The 18,757-nt window shown below is 44.0% G+C and overlaps 1 protein-coding gene across 3 annotated transcripts in view; it reads left to right on the top strand.

The window, feature by feature from the left end:
- Positions 1 to 9,222: 9,222 nt before the first annotated feature.
- Positions 9,223 to 18,757, top strand: part of CBFB (core-binding factor subunit beta) — a 76,126-nt gene continuing 66,591 nt past the window's right edge. For 2 of the 3 annotated variants that reach the window (XM_036275604.1, XM_036275605.1), the window contains exons 1-3: positions 9,223 to 9,512; positions 9,730 to 9,816; positions 16,082 to 16,198. In XM_036275604.1, the coding sequence (XP_036131497.1) occupies positions 9,435 to 9,512; positions 9,730 to 9,816; positions 16,082 to 16,198 (282 nt within the window). In that variant the 5' untranslated portion in view covers positions 9,223 to 9,434. The remainder of the gene's footprint in view (positions 9,513 to 9,729; positions 9,817 to 16,081; positions 16,199 to 18,757) is intronic. The other variant, XM_036275606.1, reaches the window with a different exon arrangement.

Below are 18,757 nucleotides of genomic sequence, written 5' to 3'. Positions count from 1 at the left end.
TACAACTGTTCCCACTGCTGTGTGATCTCAGACATTCAGTTGGCCTCTCCCATCCTCCCTGCCAGAAGAAACCCTGACATTGCCTAGCTTCTAGGTAACTAATATATCTACAAAACTCAGCAGATCTTTTTCTGAGAGTGAGGATGCAACCATACCCAAACAAACCTTGGTAGTGGAGTCTAATGGGAAAAGCAGGGAAACTGCCTGGATATGGAACCCATCATCCTGGGTGGCACATGCCTCCTTCTTATAGCACCCAGATATGGCAGGGAGAAGAGCTGTTGCAGCGCCACTGCACCCCTTACATTGTTTACAGTGTGAATGAGCCCCTGAGTATAACATGAATTCCACGACCTGCCTCCTCTGGGTTTGCCACCTACACACACATTTATACCATGCATGCCTCAGTGATTAGGTGATTGCTAGGTCACAACCTAACTCACAACATCATGTTGGGCAGTCTTCACAGCCCAGTGTATTCCCTCCAGCTTATTCATGGCATCTTTGTGTCCATCTCAATCTCCAACACTACCTAAGTTGCAAAGGCATGCTGGGAGCTCCCCTTGGGCAGGAGGGAGCAAGATGAAGTTAGCATAAGGTGAGGATAGGGAAGCTACCAAGACTGTGGGGTGCCTTTGAGGAGGTTGGTTCAGTCTCTAGGGCAGGCATTGATGAGGAGATTCTGTGGGTCAATCATTCTGCCCAGTACAGTAGAGAGAGACTTCTCAGAGGCCTCTAGACCCACACTTAATGAAAAAGTATGAATTTGTCTAGCTGAGAAAGAGGAAAGAAGCAAGCTAGACAGAGGAAGCTAGCCAGGGCTGAAACTGAACTCCTTGCCTATTCATAAAAGTCTATGAGAGACAAACTGATGACATTGCTGAAAAGTAAGATTTCAAGTACTTATTGTTTGCCTTATTAATTGTTCTTGTGTATTTAGAGGAAAGGCAGGCTGTTGAGGTGGTCATAGGTTAGTAATTCTTATGGCCTGTTTACAAGCCAATATTACAGCATGATGGGAAACCTGATCTGCCAGGATGGTTAGAGCTTGGGAAATTTGGGAAAGAATCCAAGAACAGGGCAGGGTGTCAAGGTATCATCAGCAGGGAGACAAGAGGAGAAAAGGTAAAAGAGGAGGCATTTGGCTTCAAGAGTCAATAATGAGCTAGAAATGAATGTTGAATTATTCAACCTCCTTTATTGATCCATTGATCTCTATCTGCAGGTCTTGGTTGGCATTTCCTGTGTCTGAAATGCTGAGAAGAGCAATGTGGGGAGAAGAGAACTGATTTTTTTTTTATCCTCACCCGAGGACATTTTTTCCATTTTTTGTTCAGATAGAGTGGGAGGGAGGGAGAGAGAGAGAGAGAGAGAGAGAGAGAGAAACATCAACGTGAAAGGGACACATCCAGTGGTTGCCACCCGCACGACCCAACCAGGGCCGGGGACAAACTGCAACTGAGGTACGTGACCTTTGCGGGAACAGAACCCGGGTCTCTCTGGACCGCAGGCCGACACTCTTATCTGCTAAGCCAAACTGGCCAGGGCGAGAACTGATTTTTAAGACACAAGAAAAGAGAAATTTGGCAACAGTTATCAAGAACCTTTAAATGCCTGGTTCCAGAAGTAGTGGTTCTACTTCCTTTATAGTGGTTCTACTTCTGGAACCACTATTCAAAACTTTTAAGAGAAAGCCTTAAGCACTATGCTGTTCACAGAAGCCTATGTTGTAACAGTGAATAACAGGAAACAACCAAAATAAATGCCCAACAATAAGTGATTGGTCAAGATACCATTAGGAGTTTTATATGATTACATATAAAAATATTTATGCCATAGGGTTAGGATAATGGAGCATTCAAAACTGAACCTATAGTATGTCATAACTATGTGAGGAAATGTGGATGGAAGGAGGCCAAAGAAAATATACTGAAATGTTAGCAATGATTGTTTTGAGGTAATAGGACTCTCTTCTTTTCCTATATTTCCTAAAGTTTCCACCAAAAACATACACAAGTTTTAAATAATTAAAACAAATTCAGAGACACTCCTATGAAGACTGCACAGTAGTAAAATCAACACAAATTAGTGGGGAGCCAAATCCTCCCAGAACCCAGGGTGTTGCAGTGTTTTAGGTGTGCTGACCATCTCCCTGGCATATTGTATGGACCTAAATGATAGAATAAGGGGATGCTGTGGGGCAGTCACTCTGTGGAAGACAATCAAAGGCCCCTGAACTTATATTTAAAGAAAATGTATGATTTTTCCCAGCAGAGAAACAGGAAAAAGTCATGCTAGATAGAGAGAGCAGTAAAAGCAAAGGCCCTGAGGCATGTGGGAAATGCAAGCAGGCCAGTATGACTGGATTGCAGGGTGTCGTCGGGAGAAATGATGGGAGATGGGATTGGAAAGGAAAATATGACCGTCAGGGGTCATGAATGCTGAGCTGAAGGACTTTGCTTTCTGACACAGGCAAATTGGAGACTTGGGGGAGGGGGCTTAGGGAGGAGGGCAGTGTGGTTAGCGCTCACCACTGTCATTCTCTAGTCCCCTGGTCTAGTCTGTTTCTCATCACCCACCAGAAACTTAAGGGAAAGGAGAGTAGTCCAAAGCAACCCTCAAAGACGGTCAGCCAGGCCTCCTGACCCAGCCTGGCCTTCTTCCCACCACACCAGGCTCAGTCCCCATCCCCAGGCACCCAGACAAACATCTCGCCTCTCATGACAAAGAGGCTCATTTGGAGCCTGGGCAAGATTTGCAAATGTCAAACTTGTAATTACAAGGATGAAATCATCTGGTTCCTTTTAAGCAAACGGGTTTATTGATCCCAACGCTGAAAAAATGTTATTCTGGGGAAACTTGCTCCTCTTCCCTTTCCTCTCTCTCTGGAATGGCTTAGCTTGTGGGGGAGGGTGGCAGGGGAGCTAAGAAGGGGGAGAACCTCCTGGAAGGGAAATTCTTAAGGGCCTAAGGGTGAATTTTATGTAAATTATATCTCAGAAAAGAATTCCTTAGGGCTCAGGAAACTGCCTCATTCAGACAGATGACACCTCATCCTGGACATAGGCCCACCTCCATCCAGAAACTAGAAGATAGGTAGAGTTAGGGCTTTAGGTGCTCTGGCAGCCACTAATTTCCCTTCTCTCCCACCCCCTTCAGGTCTCATTTGTGGCTTCAGATCTTATTTCAAATCAAGATGGTACAATATTTTCTCAGTAACTGAAAGGAAATTGTTTCCTTAGAGAAAACGGACCTGAGTCATGGGGACCTAGGAGGACCTCACTCCCTTTTCAAGGACACCAGACCTGGATAAAGCCAATCTTTCTACTGGACTTGGGGTAGCAGGACATCTAGGCCTTGAACTTCCAAGTCAAAAAGGGACAAACAATTGGGCTGGGGAACAGGAATGCACCACCATCAAGGGCAAGAACCACATCTTGCCACAAGGCCCACAATAGGACCCCTTCATTCAACCTTTGGGGACTCTTTGGGAGCATGCTTGGGTGCTCCAGGAATGACCCCAGCCACAGCCCTCCAGGAGCTCACAGTTTAGCTAATGAGAAAAGCAAGACTTTAGTTGGGTTTTTTTTTATCCTTACCCGAGGACATTTTCGCACTTACCTTCAGACAGAGTGCGAGGGAGAGAGGAAGGAAGAGAAAGAGAGAAACATCGATGTGAGAGAGACACATTGACTGGTTGCCACCCACACAACCCCAACCGGGGCTGGGGACAAACTGCAACCAAGGTATGTACCCTTAATGGGAACTGAACCGGGATCTCTCTGGTCTGCAGGCCAACGCTCTAACCGCTGAGCCAGACCGGCCAGGGCGAAAAGCAGGACTTTTGGCATCTCCACCAGCAAAAGCCTTAGAGTGGAATAGTTAAGAGCATGACCCTGGGATCATCAGCTCCTCTGAGCCTCAATTTCTTCATCTGTAGAATAGGGTGAATAATACCAAACTTGCAGGGTTATGGTGAAAAGTGAACAGAGATAATATACTCCAGTGTTAGGCTGTTTTGTTATCTCTAATGTGTCAGGGTCTTGTCACTGTCCTAAGGTCACTTATTTACTTTTTCAGAGTCTCTATTTCCTCATTTGTCAAATGGGAACAAGAAGACCTGTCTTAGAAGGTGATTGTATGAATTAAGTGAGATAGGGTACATGTAAGCACCCAATTCAGAGCTTCACCGTTGGGCCAGATGACTGAGGGTTCCCATCCCTTGTTCAGTGTTATTGCACATTCCCACCCACCCACTCAAGATCAGTCTGGGAATCCTTCAGGAGCAGCTGCCCACCCAAGAAGGTAAGGAAGAGGAGGCCCTGGGCAGGCTGAATCCTTAGATTCAGAAAGGCTCCAAGCACAGGGGCTTCAGATAATTCAGCCAGATTTGGAGAGTGAGGAAGGTATTTCTAGGTATAAACAGATACCCTCAGGCTTCCATATTTGGGCCCAACCATAGCTGGCTCTTAGTAAATCCCTCTTTGGGGTAGTGCCTAGACCAGTCCAAACCCAGCTGGATAGAGCACAGAGCTAAACATGGGTGAAACTTTCCTTTATTGATTTCCTTTAATTCAGTTTTAAAAATAAGTGAAAAAAATTTTAACAACAACAACAACAAAAAGGCATGCAGAGGTCAGTTGAGGAGATGGCTTCCTTCAGCCTGTGGCTTGTTTCCCCTGGTCCTTGCCGGTTGGATGCCAGACAATGCCAAGTGTGGGTTACCCTGTGGCCTGGAGTTGCCAAAGGCTGTCTGTGGTGTTGCTGTTCTGGGTCAGCCTGCAGGCTTTCTCATTCCTTTCCCTCGGGACATCATTTCCCATTCCCATGAGGCTGACAGAGTACTCCGCCCTGCTCTGTACTCCCACCCCTCCTCTCCAGCTCCCTTGAACCTAAAAAGATTTGTCTTGACCTTGACCTTTTCCTTGTTAAAGCTCGTGGTGTCTGTCTGGGCATCTTAGCTACTCTTGTGATATTTCAACTTTTATTTATTCTATATTTTCCATGGCAGAAACAATTATTTATTTATTTATTTAATCCTTACCCGAGGACATTTTTCCATTTTATGTTCAGATAGAATGAGAGGGAGAGAGGGAGAGAGAAACATTGACGTGAAAGGGACACATCAAGTGGCTGCCACCCGCATGACCCAACCAGGGCCGGGGACAAACTGCAACCAAGGTACATGCCCTTAGCAGGAACCGAACCTGGGTCTCTCTGGACCGCGGGCCAATGCTCTAATCACTGAGCAAAACCGGCCAGGGCAGCAGAAACAATTATTACTAGAGTCTAAAGACCAGGATCAGCTGCAGGTCTCTGAGCCCCACTTGGACCTATTGTGGATTAAGAGTGCTGCCTTATTCATTTTTTAGAGACAGAAATGGAAAGTTTTACACAAAAGTCTACCTAAACAGAATATGGTGGTGTTGAATGATATCACAGATGATATATATTTTTTCCTACCATAGAGGCCAATAGCAGAAACTGCTTTCCTGATCTCTGGCCTTCAGACAGCTCTTGTAAATTATCTTCCTTTAATTTAGTCAATGGCTATGTTGCCCTAGTGTCCAAAGGTCTTAGCCAAATTGGGAAGACTTGAGGTAGAAGCAGCAGATGAATGAAAGTTTCTATTACAGTGATACCTCGGTTCTCGAACATAATTCGTTCCAGGAGGACGGTCGAGAACCGAATTGTTCGAGAACCGAAGCAATGAAACCAATAGGAAAGCGTGACTCCACAAAGCGTGACTCTCTCTCTGCACTCACACTGATGACGCAAGCAAGGCGCGCTGGGCCGAATGAACGCCATTCGGCTCAACTCGGCTCATCTCGGAAGTTCGAGTTCCAAATATTTGTTCGGATTCCGAGACAAAAGTTTCTCGAATCTCTGGTCGAATACCGATTTGGTCGAAAACCGAGGGGTTCGAGAACCGAGGTATCACTGTACTGTGAGTGACTTAGTCTGCCTTGGTGCCTTGGGGGTAGAGGTTGCTTCACCCACCTCTCAAAATAAGTTGCAGATGTTTTAAGGCTGGGTTTGTCTGCACTTTGCCTGTGCTGATGTGGAGTTTCCCCCTCCAGTTTTACCAGAGCCTTTAGGCAGAAAAATAAAAATGATATGCTTTGCCAGACGTAGCTGATACAAATTTTTTAGTGGACCCACAAGGCACACCCACACCTTCCTTTCGGTGAAATTGCTCTTTCCTTCTTTCAACCCTGAGGTTCTCTCTGAGGCTGTCAATCCCAGGCCCCCAATCCCAGATGGGAGAGCATGTGACATAAACTGGCCTATGTCATTACATTAGCCTGGACTTAGTGATTTGGTAGCTGGGAAAGTTTGTGACCCAGACTGGGCCAATCAAAATCCTTCCCAGGAATTTTATGACTTGGAGATGGAGAAATGGCTGCTCCCATCCTTTGCCAGGAAATTAATGCCATCAAGAGGGCTTGAGAGAATTAAGGAGTGAGAAGAAATGGAGAAACGGAAATAAAAGAGACTATTTGTCTCTGTGATTTATTTACTGAAAATAAAATGGACCCCTTTTTAGCTGTTTGCTTGAATTGGGTTTCTGTCACTTGCAATTGAAAAAGACCCAAGTCCAGCTCATGTGGCTCAGTGGTTGAGCGTCAACCCACACACTAAGAGGTCGCCAGTTTGCCCTGGCTGGTTTGGCTCAGCAATTAGAGCGTCGGCCTGCCCTGCGGTCCAGAGACACCCAGGTTCAGTTCCCACTAAGGGCACGTACCTCAGTTGCAGTTTGTCCCCAGCCCTGGTTGGGTCGTGTGGGTAGCAACCACTGGATGTGTCCCTTTCACGTCGATGTTTCTCTCTCTCTCTCCCTCCCACTCTATCTGAACAAAATATCAAAAAAAAAAAAAGTCCTCGGGTGAGGTTTAAAAAAAAGAAAAAGAGGTTGCCGGTTTGATTCCCGGTCAGGACACATGCCCAGGTTGTGGGCCCAATCCCCAGTGGGGGGACATGCAGGAGGCTGCGAATTGATGTTCTCTCTCATTGATGTTTCTATCTCTCTCTCTCTAAAATCAATAAAGGAAAAAAATTAAAAAAGAAAAAGACCCGAGAGGCCTGGCCAGTGTGGCTTAGTGGATTGAGCATTGTCCCATGGACTGAGTGCTCCTGGTTCAATTCCCAGTCATGGGGATTCCCAGAAAGATAGAGCCAGGGTTTCGGGGAGCCAGGGTTTCGGGGTCCATCCCCAGTGGGAGTTGTGTGGGGAGCAGCCCATCGATGCCTCTCTTTTACACAGATGTTTCTATCTCTCTCTCTCTAAAAAAAAAAAAAACAATTAAAAGTATTTTAAAAAAGAAAGAAAGAAAACGATCTGAGAGGAAGAGCCTTAGATAAAGGGAGGCCCAACAATAGTCATTGGTGACATCCATATCTATATCCTATCTGTTCGATAGCCTGGGGACTGTGCCAGGCAAAGTGCTCGACCATTGTCTCGCTTGCTCAGCCTTGCCTCCTACCCTGAACGGCTTGCCTAGAGCTTGTAGATTAACTCCCATCTTGCTCTTATCGATTCACATTCCAGAGGCTCCATGCATAGCCCCCCGTAGGGCCAAACCCTAAGGGACAAATTCCAGCTACAACAGGCAGATATAAAAGACACAAGCTCCTACATTGAGCGCGGCTTCTAGGACTCGACCCCCGGAGTCTGTGAACCCGCCCGGAATGTACCCAAACGGAGTGTACCCAATAAAGCCTGATCCCTGTTTATTCGGCTGATTGGCTCTCCAGTCTCTTCTCTGTTTTATTCGGCGGCGCCCCCGATTCCTTACACTATCTATTTGTGTACACATATACATTCATTGACACAGGCTTGGTGTGGAGAGGGGAGCATGCTCTTGGAAGGAATTGATTCTGTGTTTGCTATTCAGAAAGAGTGTGTTTGTTAAAACCACCAGCCTACAGGTTTGACTTTGCTGGAGATTCCCTGTGACCATGGGTGATGGATCACTCTTTGGACCTTGGCTAGGGTTACCAACCATACCATTTTGCCAGGGACTGGGTGATGTGATTTCCAGGGACATGGGAGTTGGCTAAAATAGAACAACTTCAGGAAAACCAGAACAGTTGGTCACCCTAGCTAGTACTATATCTGTAAAAATGAGACAGGACTAGACAGGGGTGGGAAATTCGTCTAAACTCTGCATTCACACAGACATTGCCAATTCTCCTGGGCACTAATTCCTGTGAATTTAGGTGTATCTTCACAATCCTTTGCAATATGGCCAGCTACTGTTGTCAATCAGAGTTGGCACCACTTACCATCCTTGGACTGAATTTTTGACAAGCTGCAATTTTAAGAATCAGAATTTATTGAGGATCAACTTTGAGTCCAGCTCTGTCATAAATCTAATGTCAGACTCTCTCCAGCTTGGGCTAAATTACTTTCCTAGAACTTGGGAAGTTTTTAAGGATTTGATTACATATTTGGATAAATACATGGACTGGCTATTAGGATATATTTATAAATTCAGCTTGTTATTCTTTAAATTAATTGAGTGCTCATTATGTGTTAGACCTACATAAAGGCTCTCATGCTAACACTGTGGGCTTGTTTGAATTTTGGAAATAAGCAAATTGAGGCTTAGCGGTCCAGTGCTTGTTCTCATCTAGGGCCGGTCTGACATCAACAGCTCCGACCTTTCCATCATGATACGGATTCACCGGGATGCTTTGGTCTATTTCCACCTTTAGTCTTTGATGTGCTCAGCTTACACCCATCCCCATCGGTTTGGGGACGCAGAGTCCCCAAGGACTTAAATTTCCTGGCATTCAGGTCACAATGTTGGGTTACTCCGCGCGACTGGGAAGCCCAAAAGTTCAAGACTATCGAAAGAAAGGACCCACTCGGGCAGCTCCAACTCCAAGGTCCCAGCAGATCCTCACAGGGAGGTTCCACAGTGAATGGCCCCTGACCCGCATGGGGAAGAGGGCCGCGCCGCGGTAGGAGTTAGGGTTCACTGCACTCGCGCTGCCCCGCAAGCGGGAGGATGGCGCATGCGCAGCGCGGGTCAAGGAGTTGTGAATGGTGCGTTTTGTTTGCTGGAGTTTGGGGCGGGAGGGCGAGCAAGGAGGGGTGGGGCCGACGGGGGCGGAGCCGACGGGCCAGCGAGGTGGGCGGTGAGAGGAAGTGGTGGCGGCGACATTGACGGCGGCCGGGGGGCGGCGAGCTCTGGGTCCGCGCGGGCGGTAGGGAGCGGCTGAGGCGGCAGCGACGGCGTGGGCTGGGCTGGAGTGTACCGCGGCACCTCAGATTCCTGGGAACGGGAGCCCACGCGGGCGGGCTCCTGAAACAAAGAGAAGCGAGAGTCAGGGCGCCGCGGGTGGGCGGTCAGTCGGTCAGTGGGGAGCCGGCCAGCGGGTGCCCGCGCAAGCCCGGAGCCCGGCCGGCCCGGTCGCAGGGCGGGAAGATGCCTCGTGTCGTGCCCGACCAGAGAAGCAAGTTCGAGAACGAGGAGTTCTTCAGGAAGCTAAGCCGCGAATGTGAGGTGAGGCGGCCGAGCGGCGCGGAGGCCGCGGCGCGCCCCGAGTGGGCCCGGGCGGAGAAAAGTTTGGGCGTCGCGGTGCCCGTGGAGGGGCAATCTCGCTCGGGCAGGCGTCTGCCCGCAGACTCTGCTAGTCCTTATCGGCACCGCGCGGGGCGGGCGGGCGCGCGAGCAGCGCGGCGGATTTGGCTCCTGATTTGGTGCGGTCTCTGCCTTGCAGATTAAGTACACGGGCTTCAGGGACCGGCCCCACGAAGAGCGCCAGGCACGCTTCCAGAACGCCTGCCGCGACGGCCGCTCGGAAATCGTAAGTCGGCGGGGCTGGGGGCGCGGGGCGCTGGGCACCGAGGCGCGCGCGGGTTACTTGTTGCGCGGGGACTGCCGCGGCCCAGGTCGGTTCCGGACGCCGCAGCTCCCGGAACTGAGCGGGCGCCGTCTCACTTCCTACTCGGGATTCAAAATGAGAAAGCAGATACTGGCTGGCCGCGCGTCCTCGCGCAGAGACGCTTCCCTGTGATCCTTGGTGGGTGGGCATGTTTCCCAGACACTACCCGGCAGTTTGTAGTCTGGAACTCAAACCGAAGGCCAACTAAACAAGGAGAGGTTATTGTGTAGGCTGTGACCCGACTAAGGGATCAAGTATTTATAAGGAAGAAAACACTAATTCGGAAAAATAATTGGGTTTCATTCAAGGATCTAACTCCTAGGCGATAGTTTGTTGGTAAGTCTATATGTGACGCCCGACTCACTCCCAGTATAGTTGAGAATAATAAATCTTTACTCCAGTTATCTATTGTCCTTATAGAGAAAAAAAATGCCCTAAAGAATGTGTAGTATTCTTTTCTTAGAATGGATGGATTTGCGAAAACCACAGTTGATATTCAGGCTGTGTTTTAGGTGATAGATTTGGTGCTTTGCCCCCACCAAACGTGATGTTAAAAAAAAAAAATTAAAGTGTCCTAGTTCCCCTTAATCACCTTTTGGTTTGTCCCGTGGAGGTGTTAATGGGGGAATGAAGAAGCCAAACAGTGGGTAGGAAGAAACGAAAGCACGGTTGATTATAAATTAAAAAGAAAAGAAAAGAAAAATGCTGTGTAATGGAATTCAATTATCTACTCCGAGATTGGGCCCATTGTATTTGAAGAGACTTGAAGCTGCTATGCAGTTTGAATTTGGGTTAACAATAGGAAGACATATTGGTACATTTACTTCTTCCACCTTCTTTATAATCTACATATTTTTATTGAAATATAATCCACATACCATAAAATTCTCCTATTTCATCACCAAAACCAAATTTATTTTTAAAGAATATTTCAGTATTTAAAATGAAGTTTTTTTTAGAATCATTACAGATGAGAAGATACTAGCTAGCTTTATCAGGGGCTTTAGAATAGTTGATTATTATTGCATGTTATGAAAGAAAATCTCCAGCTTTTAGCCCACTGCCAAATTTCTTGAAATTTGAAAGTTGTAGAAATCATATGATTAAAATGTGTAAGACAAATATTTTTGGTTATGGCCTTGAGTGGTAAAATAATCATGTATTAGTTGGTCCAGTAATTACATCATCCTTTGCCTGGGTTTCCTTTGGCAAAAGGTAATGGTATACCTGCCCTGGCTGGTTTGGCTCAGCGGTTAGAGCGTCCACCTGCGGTCCGGAGAGACCCAGGTTCGGTTCCCGCTAAGGGCATGTACCTCGGTTGCAGTTTGTCCCTGGCCCTGGTTGGTCGAGCGGGTGGCAGCCACTCGATGTGTCCCTTCCCGTCGATGTTTCTCTCTCTCTCTCTTTCTCTCTCTCCCTCCCACTCTATCTGAACAAAAAATGTCCTCGGGTGAGGATAAAAAAAAAAAAAAAAAAAGGTAATGGTACTGTATACCTAAACAATGGATTTCCTGGAGATAATTGATGTTAGTATAAAAGATGAGATACAGAGTGCTGTAAGGATTTTTTTAAAGCTGAGGGTTTTTTCGGTAACCAAGTAAAGAATAGCATTAGAATTTTTCTGTCATATCAGACTTGACTGTATATAATTATGAACTGGGAATATAATTTAACTCTGTATATCTGAGTTGCTGTACTATAATATTGCCGTAGTATTTTATAGGCTGCTTGCATTTGTCATAAAATTCTTTACAGGGATAAATCAGACAGCTGTTCTAGGTCTTCCTCTCCAAATATCTGATACTACAATTTTTTTTTTTTATCCACCCGCGGACATTTTTCCATTTTTTGTACAGATAGAGTGGGAGGGAGAGAGAGGAAGAGAGAGAGAGAGAAACATCGACGTGAAGGAACACATCGAGTGGGTGCCACCCGCACGACCAACCAGGGCTGGGGACAAACTGCAACCGAGGTACATGCCCTTAGCGGGAACCGAACCCGGGTCTCTCTGGACCGCTGGCGGACACTCTAACCGCTGAGCCAAACCGGCCAGGGCCAAATTTTTTTTTTTTTGTATGTGCCCCTAGCGGGAACCAAACCCAGGACTCTCTGGTCTATAGGCCGATGCTCCAACCACTGAGCAAAACTGGCCAGGGCTGATACTACAAATTTTAATAAATTCTTAATATTTGACAAGTATTAAAAGTTGAAGGTACATTGAATTTTGTGTAAGATTTGTTCTTAAAACAGTGTATGTGTCTTAATTTGTTTAATAATGTAGCTATTAGTATTTGGGAAGGAATTTCACATTATTCTTTTTTTCTAGTTTCCAGCCTTTAATTCAGTGTTCTCCACATTTAAATTACAGTGTTCTTATCTCCTAAAGGGTGGAGGATGTACTTGATTAGTTAAATTTAGAGATTACTTAATATAATGCCTACATTTGATCTTTTGACTTATAAACTGGCAATGGCTTTTGCTTATTTGGTTATGGAGAATAAATGTGGAAAAGGCATTCTTTGGCCTGTATTTTGACAACAGTTATATACGATAAAAAATATATGTATGGCCCTGGCCAGTTTGGCTCAGCGGTTAGAGCGTCGGCCTGCAGTCCGGAGAGACCCGGGTTCGGTTCCCGCTAAGGGCACGTACTGCGGTTGCAGTTTGTCCCCGGCCCTGGTTGGTCGTGCGGGTGGCAGCCACTCGATGTGTTCCTTCACGTCGATGTTTCTCTCTCTCTCTCCCTTCCTCTCTCTCCCTCCCACTCTATCTGTACAAAAAAATGGAAAAATATCCTCGGGTGAGGATAAAAAAAAATATATATATATATATATATATATATGTATGTCCCAAAATTATTTCCAGTTTTTTTATTCTTTTTTTTTTTAATCCTCACCCGAGGACATTTTTCCATTTTTTGTTCAGATAGAGTGGGAGGGAGAGAGAGAGAGAAACATCGACGTGAAAGGGACACATCGAGTGGTTGCCACCCGCACGACCCAACCAGGGCCGGGGACAAACTGCAACCAAGTTACATGCCCTTAGCGGGAACCGAACCCGGGTCTCTCCGGACCGCAGGCTAACGCTCCAACCGCTGAGCCAAACCGGCCAGGGCTCTTTTTTTTTTTTTTAATCCTCACCTGAGGACATTTTTCCATTTTTTGTACAGATAGAGTGGGAGGGAGAGAGAGGAAGAGAGAGAGAGAGGGAAACATCGATGTGAAAGGGACACATCGAGTGGCTGCCACCCACACGACCAACCAGGGCCGGGGACAAACTGCAACCGAGGTACATGCCCTTAGCGGGAATCGAACCCGGGTCTCTCCGGACCGCAGGCCGACGCTCTAACCGCTGAGCCAAACCGGCCAGGGCCTTTTTATTCTTTTTATATTGAATATCTCTTTAATGTATCAGTAAGATTAATGAAGAATTTATTTTGTATTTAGATGTGAAACAATTTAAAGATTGCGATGCTCATCTCTTCTTAACGATAAAACTTACCCAGGTTTTATCATAGCATGAATAAAAGTGGTTATGGGTGAAGGATAGAATCTATTTGGTAAACTGATTTATTCCTTGGATAAGTTCTTAGGGTAGTAAAAGTGTTGAAGATATCTTCAACACCAATGATTAATAAAAGAAAAAAATACTTGAGACAAGTCTGCTGACTCTACTGGGAGAACAGTAAAAATCATATATTAAAAAAAAATTTTTTTTAATCCTCACACGACATTTTTTTCATTTTTTGTTCAGACCGAGCGGGAGGGAGAGAGAGGAAGAGAGAGAGAGAAACATCGACGAGAAAGGTACACATCGAGTGGCTGCCACTCAGGCGACCCAACCAGGGCTGGGGAGAAACTGCAACCGAGGTACTTGCCCTTAGCGGGAACCAAACCCGGGTCTCTCTGGACTCTAACCGCTGAGCCAGACCGGCCAGGGCAAAACCATATATTTTTAATCCTGAAAATGGAAGGATAAAAGCTATGTTGGAGTATCACAGTGTGTACTGTTTATGAAACCTATAAAATATGGTTGAGACAATCTGGAAATCTTACATATAGACAGGGATACCAGTGTAGCATTTTTATGTTTTGGAACATAATTTTCCCAACTTATGTATGTGTAGGTATTCCATTAAAGAGTTCTGTGGTCAAATAAAATTGGGAAATATTATTCTAGAATGATTCATTTTTTTATCACTTCTCCTATCTCAGAGAAAGATCTTGATGAGATAATGGGCATAAAGTGACAAAGTAGGAAATCTCTTTTGAGGTTGGCCTTTAGACAGGAGGTGAGATAATAAGATCTGTAGACTGTTTTTACTGAGCACAGAGCTGATTTGGGGTACACTGGGGATGGAAGGATTTGTTGCTAGATGAATACATGCTTGGGGTGTTTTGACACAGGGCATTCATTTCATGGGCTGAATCTCTTACCTGCTGCCACCATTCTGCTCTGAGAATTTCATGATTTGAGGGTGGAAAAAGTTAGCTCAAAATTATTTCTCTTATTTTATTTAGCAGATACTTACATAGCATTTGGTTGGTACTGTTCTAAGCACTTTACAAATATTAATTTGTGAGGAAACTGAGTTAAGTAACATGCCTCAGGTCACACAGCCGAGGCAGTCTGCTTTTCATTTGAACTATTGTTCATTTCATTTCACTTGATAATTTTTTAAACTCAGGCTAATAATGGGATAAGATATATTTTTAAGTTAATATTGTAATGAGGTTTGTTCAGTGTCTGTTCATAGAAAGGGTAGCCCATTTGATTAGGGAAATGCTATCAAAACTAGAAATTTAGCAGTTAGGTTGACAATTGTATCTAATGGTACCGGTAATAGAAGTAGGAGGTATAGATTTTAACCTCTAAAGAATTTAAGCTGTTAATCATCAGGGGAACTAGAAGATAGTTGAATCAACTAAAGGCTTTAAACAAATTGCCAAAATGTGAACCCCTTGCTTTCAGATGAAGACTGTACTTGCTGGAAAACTTTGTGCTTTAGAACTTTAAGTAGTAAAATAAAACAAAAACATTCTATTGTGATTAGTAAAAGAAAAAATTTCAACAAAGAATAGTTTACATTTAGATGATAAAAAATGTGTTTATTTCAAATTGCTTTTTACTTTTTTACTTCTTAATTTCCCTTGGGAAGAGGGACAGTGTTATTTCCATTTTTTTAATTGGGGGAAATACAGTTAAATTGCTCAGGGCCTACACATGACACTTTATTGAAATGGATTTAGATTGTTCTATCTGTTGAGCTGTGCCATCCAAATATTTTATAAATATTGGATGAATACTCTTTTTTTTTAAATCCTCACCCGAGGACATTTTTCCATATTTTGTTCAGATAGAGTGGGAGGGGGAGAGAGAGAGAGAGAGAGAGAGAGAGAGAGAGAGAGAGAGAGAAACATCGACATGAAAGGGACACATCGAGTGGTTGCCACCCGCGCAACCCAACCAGGGCCGGGGACAAACTGCAACCGAGGAACGTGCCCTTAGCGGGAACCAAACCTGAGTCTCTCTGGACCCCAGGCCGACGCTCTAACTGCTGAGCCAAACCTGCCAGGGCAGATGAATACTTTTTTGTTACAGTCAGATTCAGGTACTCTAAAGTCAAATTTTAGAAAAAATTTTCATCACCCAAGGTTTTAGAGAGAATGGGAAGTGCTGTGACAGCACATGCTAATGTATGATTTAACAGAAGAGAGAGAGTCCCGTGCATTTTGAACATGGGTTTTAGAGCATAGTGTTTTCTTGAACAAGAGAAATCAAGAAAAATTAAAATGTTTCATTTACACAACTTTTAAGTTGTGGTATGTTTTAAATTCAATATGTTTAGATCTTCAGTGAGTTTCACATTTAAAAATGTAAGTTTTTAAATTCAGGGATAGTGGCTTCTGGTTAGACATTAGCAATGCACGATCCTAACGTCAGCAAAAACTGATCTGAAAGAAAGTATTGATTTTATATTTAAGCAGCCAATGGCAAATGTCCTCAAAATGGAATCAGATGTTTGTAACTTAATACTTAAGAAAAATGATGAGTGCATGTTTTTTACTTTTAAGTATTCTCTGTGCTGCTTGGCTTAAGACAGAAACTGATGTAAAAATAAATGACTGCCTGCATAATTTATGTAATGTCCTGCTTCTGATCCTGTTTGTATTGATTTTTCTAAAAGGCTTTTGTGGCCACAGGAACCAATCTGTCTCTGCAGTTTTTTCCGGCCAGCTGGCAGGGAGAACAACGACAAACACCTAGCCGGGAATATGTCGACTTAGAAAGAGAAGCAGGCAAGGTAGGAAACATTACTTTGCAATTTGAAATACTGTGGATTGTTTTATTAGAAATTATCTGATGATTTATATTATTAAAGAGACCAAAGTTCTGATTATACAGGGGTATGGTCAGATTTGTTTTCATATTGAAAGAATGTAGTACAGTTTTTTTTGTTGTTTTTTTTTTCCACTTTTTGTTCAGGTAGAGTAGGGGGGAGAGAGAGGAACAGAGAGAGAGAGAGAAACATCGATGTGAAAGGGACACATCGAGTGGCTGCCACCCGCACAACCGACCAGGGCCGGGGACAAACTGCAACCGAGGTATATGCCCTTAGCGGGAACCGAACCCGGGTCTCTCGGGACCACAGGCCGACGCTCTAACCGCTGAGCCAAACTGGCTAGGGCTGTAGTACAGTTTTTAAAAGTCAAACTTTTTTTTTTATATCATTCCATGACTGAGTTCGTGTGTATTAACATTCACCATAGAAAGTTCTAGCCTTTAAAGAGAGTAGTTTACTTCTTTTTTAAATATTTTTTTTCTTTATTGATTTTAGAAAGAGAGGAAGGGAGAAGGAGAGAGAGATAGAAACATCGATGAGAGAACATCAGTTGGCTGCTTCCTGCATGCCCCCCACTGGGGATCAGGCCCACAACCCGGACATGTGCCCTGACCAGGAATCGAACTGGCGAACTCTTGGTGCATGGGTCGAGATGCTCAACCAGTGAGCCACACCGCCCTGGCATAGTAGTATACTTGCTTACATATAACATTTAAAACTTAATTCCTTTAAAAGTGTTGATGGAATTTTTTTTTTACTAAAATGTGTGTGACTACAGTGCTGTAAAAAAGAAATCAAGACAAAAATGAGAAAAGGCTCTAAATTGAATAATCCTTAGAAGTAGCTCATGGGTAACTTTCTAATTCTGTTAATAATTTAATTTTGAAAAAACTATGAAAATTTTAACTTGGAAGTAATTTCTTTGTTTTGAGAAAAAGCTTCCGAGAAAACAAATATATGTTTAGGTTGAAGATGAAAAATGTAAGTGGAAATGTGTAAGCTAAGAGCCCTGTTAAAATCTGTTAATGCCCTGCCCAGTGTGCTCAGTGGTTAGAGTGTCGCTGAAGGGTCTAAAGTTTGATTCCCAGTCCAGGGTATGTATCTTGGTTGCAGGTTCTGTCCCAGGCCCCAGTTGGGGCACGTGCAGGAGGCAGCTAATTGATGTCTCTCTCTCACATTGATTGATGTTTCTCTTTCTCTTCCTCTACCCCCCTTTTCACTCTCTCTAAAAATCATTGGAAAAAATATACTTGGATGAGGATAAACAAAACAAAACAAAAATCTAAGTTGCCCGGCCAGTGTGGCTGAGTGATTAAGCATTGACCCATGCACCAAGAGGTCGTTGGTTCGATTCCCAGTCAGGGCACATGCCCAGGTTGTGGGACCAATTCCCATTGGGGGGCATGCAGGAGGCGGCCAGTAAATGTTCTCTCTCATTGATGTTCCTATCTCTTTCTCTCTTCCTCTCTAAAATCAATAAAGAAAAAAAAATTTTTTTAAATCTAAGTTAAATGTATTATATGATTTTGGTGAAATTTTAATGACTAATATCTTGGATTGGTTCATCTTTTATGAAGAAGTTGACTTCAATAAAATATTTTAGAGAAAGAAATTTTTAACCTTTTATACTTAATTTTTCTCCTGTTTCCTTTGCAGTGTTTCCATACCTGTTTTTATCAACTTGCTAAATTACTTAGAAGTGTTGTCATCAATAACATAACCTCTCACTTCATTTGCAAAACATTGGAAACATGTAAATATTCCTTTGAGGAACTTAAAAAAAATTTGTATTAGGATGTGTTATATAGGAAAAGGATTTCTGGTCTGTATATACAATGAAGATTTTTTTTGTTTAATTTAATGAAATAAGGTTTGATCTTTTGTCTGGGACAAACCAACAAATCTTTGGAAAGGGAGAGTGAAAATAGATTACAGAATGTTAAAAATTAGTAATAAGTAATTTGCTTTTCTATGTGTTAACTTGTATGCTTGGAAGAGTAAATGCAAATGTTCCAGCCCTGGCCACTTTGGTTCAGCAGTTAGAGCATTGGCCCGTGGACCGCAGGGTTGCGGGTTCAGTTCCCAATCAAGGGCATGTACCAGGGTTGCAGGTTTGATCCCCAGCCTCGGTTGGGGTCATGCAGGAGGTAACCAATCTACGGGTCTTTCTCACATCAGTGTTTGTCTCTCTCGCTCTCTCCCTCTTCCCCCTTTTCCCTCCCTCCCTCCCTTCCTTCCATTCTGTCTGAAAAAAAAAAAAAATCAGTGGAAATAATATCTTCAGTTGAGGATTAACCAAAAAAAAAAAAAAGCAGATGTTCCAGATCTTACTGTTTGGTAATTTTTATATATGAGAGAGTAGTTTTAAAGTCATTATAAGATGATTGCTTTTTTTTCTTTTTTCTGTCGATTCGATACATGTATGTGTGAATAAAAAAATTAGCTTTCCTTGTTCAAAATACTTTCTTACAGTTTGTTTAATATGGTAGCTCAGATACGACAGATATAGACCAAAAATAA

Source organism: Molossus molossus, unplaced genomic scaffold (genome assembly GCF_014108415.1).
Source record: "Molossus molossus isolate mMolMol1 unplaced genomic scaffold, mMolMol1.p scaffold_m16_p_21, whole genome shotgun sequence".
In the NCBI taxonomy this organism is placed as follows: Eukaryota; Metazoa; Chordata; class Mammalia; order Chiroptera; family Molossidae; genus Molossus; species Molossus molossus.
This window is presented reverse-complemented; position numbering and strand designations above follow the sequence as displayed.